This window comes from Elephantulus edwardii, unplaced genomic scaffold, assembly GCF_000299155.1.
Source record: "Elephantulus edwardii isolate Elephantulus edwardi_28Jun2011 unplaced genomic scaffold, EleEdw1.0 scaffold00350, whole genome shotgun sequence".
NCBI classification, from domain to species: domain Eukaryota; kingdom Metazoa; phylum Chordata; class Mammalia; order Macroscelidea; family Macroscelididae; genus Elephantulus; species Elephantulus edwardii.
The window spans coordinates 1371777-1379245 of record NW_006400100.1 but is presented as its reverse complement, the minus strand read 5'-3'; the positions used below and the strand labels follow the sequence as shown (position 1 = coordinate 1379245).

The 7469-nt window shown below is 39.0% G+C and overlaps 1 protein-coding gene across 1 annotated transcript in view; it reads right to left on the bottom strand.

Annotated features, from left to right (window-relative positions):
• Positions 1-2316: 2316 nt before the first annotated feature.
• LOC102858607 (zinc finger protein 18-like) overlaps positions 2317-7469 on the bottom strand; it is a 24296-nt gene continuing 19143 nt past the window's right edge. Inside the window, exons 4-7 of the mRNA XM_006901933.1 lie at positions 4618-4743; positions 4132-4467; positions 3845-3972; positions 2317-2478 (exon numbers count right to left, since the gene is read on the bottom strand). Coding sequence (XP_006901995.1) covers positions 2317-2478; positions 3845-3972; positions 4132-4467; positions 4618-4743 — 752 coding nt within the window. The remainder of the gene's footprint in view (positions 2479-3844; positions 3973-4131; positions 4468-4617; positions 4744-7469) is intronic.

The following is a 7469-nucleotide window of genomic DNA, read 5'->3' as shown; positions in this document are numbered from 1 at the left end:
GAAGAACGAACTGGGGAGGAGGGTAGAGAAAACAGTGCAACAATGAATGAATGAGAACCCAAAATCTCTGTAAATGTTCATTAAAACTAGTAAAATTTAATAAACCCAAAAAACCCACTATTTTAATTCAAAGTATTCATCAAGTTATTGTTGTTTTTAGATTTTGACTTTACTACATCTCATAATAATTCTTTTAATCAGGAGGGAGACAGGGAAAACACAGTGTGTAAACAAATGAGGGCATAAAAATTTTCCAAATCTCCCGAGAATTAGAAACTCACATCAAAGCTGAATGAAACCTGGTCACCAGTTAAATAAATAAAATTACTTTCAGGTCCACTATAGTTAATCTTTTAAAACCAGTAAGAACGTGCTAAAACCGCTAAAGAAGAAACAGGAACTCAACACACACAGAATGAAGTGAATATATAGTATGATTCCATTTCATATACAGTCCTAGGAAATGCAAACCAATCTATGGTAACAGAAATAAGATCAGTAGGTGCCCAGATTGGGACAGAGAGAGGCAAAAAGAGGGATTGTAAATGCACATGAGGAACTATAGGAGTGGAGGACATGCTTAACATAGTTAAAGCAAAGACTAGTGGGTGGCTCTATGAAACAGAAATTTATTCCATCCCAGTTTAGAAATATAGAAGTCCAAAATTGGAACAGTAGCTCCACAAGGAGGGGTTTCTCTGTCAAATGCGGGAGAAACATCTTGTCCATTATCAATATGTATGGGCCCGGTATTCCTTGACGCGTACTCATGCTTTGGCTGCTTTTTGCCCCAGGTCTTGGTACAGAACCCAGGTGTCAAGTATGTTCTCCACTCCTGGCTGTTTTGTTGTCATTAGGATCCATTAAGTTGAATATAACTCATAACGACCCTAGGAGCAACAGATCTTAATCCTGTACTATCCTGTGCCATTTTCACAATCTGATGCCCTTACTTCATTGCCCATTTACTGTGTTAATCTACCTGGTTGAGGGTCTTCCTGTCTTGGATCCAGAGGTGCAGTGTTAGACAGCTGACCTAGGACTGCTGCCCCATTCAGCTAGAGACGGGTATACATCCAATATTTCAGGAATTTGAATGAGTAGACTTGTAATTTCAGGAGGATAGAAGAAGAATCGATGCCTTTGAGCTGTGGTGCTGGAGGAGTATAGAGGGTACCATGGACTGCTAAGAAAACAAACAGATTCATCCTGGAAAGGGTTAATCTGGGAGGCTCCTTGGAGGCAAGGATTCTGAGGCTCTGTCTGACATACTTTGGACATGTTGTAAGGAGGAACCGGTCCTTGGAGAGGGACATCATGAGTGGTAGGGTGGAGGGACAGCCCCTGAGAGGAAGGCCCTCTGAGGTGGACTGATTCAGTGACTGGGATAATAGGGATGGGTGTGTCCGAGACAGTGCGAATGGTACAGGAAAGAGCAGAGTTTAGGGCTCTTGTACATAAGGTTGCTATGAGTTGCAAGAGACTCGACGGCACATAACACAACAACAGGTATGTAATTGGAAGCTCTGAGGGAGCTTTTAAGCACTGGCCTAAAGCTGGAAGGCCTACAAATACACTTTACAAGTTGACATGACTGAGAAATTATATCCTACTGCAAAACATGAGTTGGAACCCGCTAACTTTCCTAGTAAACACCATAATCGTACGATTCTGTGAAGTGTATGCAGCTATTGCAATGGACTTCAAACCCTGGAAAACAGAAGGATTGGTGTTGGAATTAGAAGTAGGTGCAGGGTGGCAGACAGACCGCATAGGAATTACTTTTGTGTTATGGATAATCTTAATTGAGACACTTAAGCAATATGGAGTTAATCAAGGTCAGAAATAGCTGTCTGTCCCCTTGTTCTTTGTACTGCCCACATTTAACGAGTGCACTGAAAATAATTTCTTAGTGACCAGGTGTAGGGAGTAGGCTGACGATAAGCTAATCAGGCAGCTCAACTCTTTTGGGGTTTACTGTGAGAAAACCTTTTTTTTAACTTGAACCAAGAAAGGGTGAATATTTGAGACACATGAGGGAATATCTTGAGCTTATTTGAAGAAAGGGCACATCAAGTCCACTTTTAACCTACATATCAAAGAGCACACGAGCTCCCTGGTCCTCTATCAGTTGGAGCTCCGTATCATAAAGACATGCTCTGGAATCATAGTGAGAAAGAGCTGAGCTGATTGATATTCCTTTGAACAGTAACTACAGCATCTCTATTAGAAGACACTAAGGAAACATGAAGTTCACTCCAAGAGTCTACATTAACTTCCAAGTTCAAAAACAACTGTAGGTTCTTCCTTTCCACTCTATGAAAGTAGGCAGGTATAGAACAGATGTAATTCTAAAGATGATTTTAAAAGTTCAGTATTTATTACTGGACTGACATACAGACAAGGGTTAAAATAGTCTAGCTCTGGAGAGGACTTCTTTCCCAGATGGGATTTCTGATGTTCATCAGCATTTGAGCTCTTGCTGAAACATTTCCCACAGCAGTAAAATATTGACTTTCCTAATTCTCCCCATCATAGTGAATATGGTTGTGTGAAATGTGAGTAGCTTTTGTAATGGAGCCAAATCCCGGAGAGCACCAGGCCTGGTGCTGGAATTAGATGTAGCAGCATGAGGGTATGTCAGGCCCCTTGGGAAATTGATTTATGTTCTAGATACTATCCTTGGGGACATTTCCCATTGTGGAGTTACTTAAGGTCAGAAATAGCTGTCTGTCCCCAGACTGACCTAATTCTTTGCACTACACACATTTAAGGAGTGCACTGGAGACATAATCTTAGTGACCACATGTAGGAAGGAGTCTGGCTACCGGCTCAAGAGGGAGGTAAATTCTCACTTCAGGTCTTCTGTGAGAAAAGATATTTTCAGTATCAATCAACATTTCAGACACAAGTGATAACAAGGAGTGAATTTACTGAGTTTATTTGAAGAAAGGGCACATCAAGTTCACACTGTATACACATGTATAAGAAAGAGCACACATGAGCGCCTTAGTCCTCTATATCTGCTTGAGCTCTCTACTAGGATGACATGCTCTGGAATCTTCCTGATAAAGGGCTGAGCAGATGTTATTACTCAGAATCAAAATTACAGCTGTTCTGTCAGAAGCCACGAAGAGAGCATAAGTTTAATCTAAGAGCTCAACTTAAATTTCAAGTTCAACAACAACTGTAAGTTCTCCCTTTTCAATCCATAAAAACAGCTAGAGAAACAACAGGTGAAATTCTGCAGGTGATTCCAAAAGCTCAGTATTTGACACTGCAGAGACACAGATAAGGGCTAAGAGAGTCTGGCTACGAAGAGGACTTCCTCCTCAAATGGGATCTCTGATGTCTGTCAAAACATCAGCTCCTGTTGAAAATTTTCTCAAAGCAAGATGATTTATGAGGTTTATCCATTACATGGATCCTTTAATGTCTAACAAAGTTGGCCTTAGGAAATTCTTTACACAGATGGGCATATATAATATTTCTTTCCTGTGTGGACCTAGTAGTATATAAAAAGGGTTAAGCTGTGAATGAAACTTTTCTCAGAGACATTTGTAGGGTTTCTATTCTGCATGCACCTGCTACTGTCTATCAAAATCATATCCCTAATAAACTCTTTGCAAAGACAGAACACTTGCAGTGTTTCTACTTTGTGGACTACCTACTTTGTGTACCTCTCAATGAAACTCTTTTCAGAGAGGACATTTATCAGATTTCTCCCATGTGGACTCGCTAGTGCCTGTATGAGAAGGACCTGTTGCTGAACCTCTTTTCACAGAGAGGATATTTATTTGGTTTCTTGCATGTGGACTAACTGGTGTCTATTAATGCTGCCCACCTGAGTGAAACTCTTTTCACAGAGAGGGCATTTATAGGGCTTCTCTCCTGTGTGGATCTGATAGTGTACTTTAAAGTTGGCCCTCTTATTGAAACTCTTTTCACAGACAGGACACTCACAGAGTTTCTCTCCTGTGTGGACCCACTTGTGTGTATTTAAGGTGGATCTGTGGCCAAAACTCTTTTCACAGAGAGGACATTTATAGGGTTTCTCTCCTTTTTGGACCATCTGGTGTTCATTTAAGGTGGACCTGCTGCTGAACTTCAAGTCACAGAGAGGACTAATACTTGGTTTCTCTCCTGTGTGGATTTTCTCATGGTGGTGTAATCCAGAAAAGTCCCTGAAGCCTTTCCCACAGTGATCACACTTGCAAGGCTTCTCCCCAGTGCTGATTCTCAGATGCTTCACAAAGTCTGAACTCTGCAGAAATGCTTTTTTGCAAGTGGGGAACTGAAAATACATATTTCCCTTAGAAGTTCTCTGGTGAAATACAAGATCAGAATTTCTATAGAAGGTTTTCCCACATACTTTGCAGGTGAGGAGCTTCTGGGTCATCTGAAGTCTCAACTGGTCCTTCTGGGGGGCCTCTTGCTTCTGCTTGAGAAACAGCCCAGATAGACTTCCTGGGAAACAATCATACAAATACTGGTAGAACTGTTCCCCAGAAACCTTTTCCTGGGGAGAGAGTGGCTCCAGTCTCGCCTCAACTTGGAGGTGTCCCTTTGCCTTAGGGAAAGAATTTCCTTCTCCAAAACACCTTTGCTCATGCTCACCAAAGAAGTCAATCAAGGAACCCTGAGGGGGGACCTCTTCTGTGATATGACAAGGGACATCTGGAGGCTCCTGGTCCCAACAGGTTTCCAAGTTGAGGTTCTCTTGGACATTCTCTTGTCTGTCTCCTAAAAGAAGAAAGCAAATATGAAATATTGCAGTAAATTTTACACTCTGTTTCTCCTTCATTTGACAAGTAAAGAGCATTATAAAACATGAGCTCTTTTTACCAAGAAGCCATTAAGATGGTAAAAACTATCTTCCATACTAACGGCCTGGCACTAAATTCAGGTGCCTGCATTCCAAATCGAGTTTCCCACTCCTGAGAGAAGAAAATTTTGGAGCAACAAATCAGGGCCCTTTGGAACTTTACTGGCCCCTCCACAACAAAATAGCAGAGCTTTATTAAGAGGCAGAGAAGGAAAACTATATAATTAAATATACTGTTTTTGTTCTTAATAAATGATTGGTCTATTTGTTTACATATTAAAGAGAAATACCATTAATCAATTTTTGAAGAGGCATATAGACATGCAAAAGAAAATAAAAATGACCCTCAATCACATCCTAAGGAAAAACTATTAGTAACATTTGCTTCAAGTTTTTTCTTCAGAAGACTACAACTGGTCTTTCCTCCCACAGTACTGGAGATTTTTCAAAATGCAGTTCTTTGTCAAGCTAGAATCAAAAGAAAGTAAATATGCCAGTCATTTTTTAGTTCCATAGACATTTTCCCATTTACATATAAACAATTGCTGTGTTTCCCATTTTACCATAGGGAAGTTTTGTTATCGTGAAGCTGTTGCAGAAAAGTGAATACTCCGGGTTGTGGTCTAATCCTGCTTCCATATCTATTATTAACCCCCAGAAAACATTAAACTTATTTTTATCCTAATTCTGATTTTGGTTAGTATCACTATATACTTTGGTTAGTATCACAATATACACTTTCTATTTCTGCGTTGGCAATAGAAAACCTTGTCAGACTTTTGTCCATTCTGTTACTCCCAGACATCTAAAGAAGTTATTGACCTATCTCTTCCACATATTAGGGTCTTTCAAGGATAACATTAAGAACTGATCTTTAACTTGCTAAAGCAAACATTTCTTTAAAATGGTAAAGCTGTTTTGTCTTACCTTAAAAGAGTATTTATAAATATTCTTCTCTAAGTATTAATCATTCATCAAGGAAATGCACTACATATAACTGTGTACGAATTCTCTAATTATAGGAAATTCAATTCATCTGTTTTTACAAGCATAAATAATGGTACATTTCTTCATCAGTCTTTCTCTGCCATTTCTGATAAATACCTTAAAAAAGGTTCCTACCAGTGGTATGACTGTGTCCTCACACTTGCATGCTCAGGAGACCAATTACCAATTCTGCACTTTACTGCAATGCACAATGCTCTATGTGTGTTAGAGTTAACTGCACTCCACAGACTTTTCCATGGCTGAGTTCTTCACAGGTAGATACCTAGGCATTTTTCAGAGGCTTCAAGATCCATGTACTTGAGGTCAGCCAATTTCTGTAACAACTGTTCCATCTATGTTTACTATAAAAAGTATTGGATATTTTAAATTCAAATATTTGTGATCTGGTTAGTTGAAAGCTTACTTTTCATTGTTTTATATTGTAATTACTTAAGTATTCAATAAAAATACTGTTCACTTTTCATGCTTAAAATTTTCTTTCAATTTTTCTTTAAGTAATTTTTAAGCAAGACTCTTTGCATATTAAATATAAATAAGTGATGATCTGTAAGATTCATACAAAGCTCATCAGTTTCTGTAAGTTTTAGGTTATGTTTTATATGCAGAGAAGCTTAGAATTTATTTTTCATTTGTTCTTGTTGTTATGCACCATTCAGTCATTTGTGACTCTTAGTGACCATAGTATAATAGCTGGGACCTATCTTTAAACAAACTCATTCTAGCCTATAAACCTACCCCCATCACCGAACCAATGATCTCCCCAAAAAGTCTTCCTCTCCTCAACCCCTAGAAAAATTATATCCTTCTCCAAGGGCTTATTCCTTCCAGCAATACACCGAAAGAAAGTATGTGAGAAATCAAAGAAAAATGAAGTTCACATACATTATATAACATGGATCAACCCTGAAATCAGTGTGATGAGGAAAATAATTCAATCACAAAAGGATAAATATTGGATCTGAACTCACTGCCATCAAGATGGAACTGACTCATAGCTGATTCTCCAGGAAGTTTCACAGGGCGTAAATCACATGAGAAGGTATTGACGGCCTTTCTCCTGAGGAGCCACAGGTAGATTCAGGCCATCACAACTCCCTAGAGACACCACCATCAAAGCTCAAATATTACAAATCTCACTAATATGAGCAATCAGTGTTGTTGTTCGACACTGTCAAGTTGCATACGACACATAGCACCCTGTGAACAACAGATTCATCCTGACCTATCACGTGCCATCCTTATCATCTTAAATACATTGTGGGAGGCACAATATCAAACCACATTGTTAAGAGTCTGTCTTCTTCTCTCTTGTTGACAACCCACCTTTCCAATGTGATATTCTTTTCCAAAAAAATACTTCTCCTAGTAACATGTCCAAAGATGAAGACAAATCCTCACCACCATAGCTTAAAAGGAGCATTCTGGTTGCACTTTTCCCAAGATACAGATCTTTGCTTCTTGGGCAGTCCAAGGACTATTCAGTGGTAAAGAGTTCCACTTGGCACTCAAAGGCATTTGGATTGATAAAATGTTATTGTTGTTGTGTACCATGGAGTCTGAAATGATTTATAGCTAACCCTTTTTTTTCCCTATAATTATATTTTATTAATTTTCATAAACATTTACAGAGATTTTG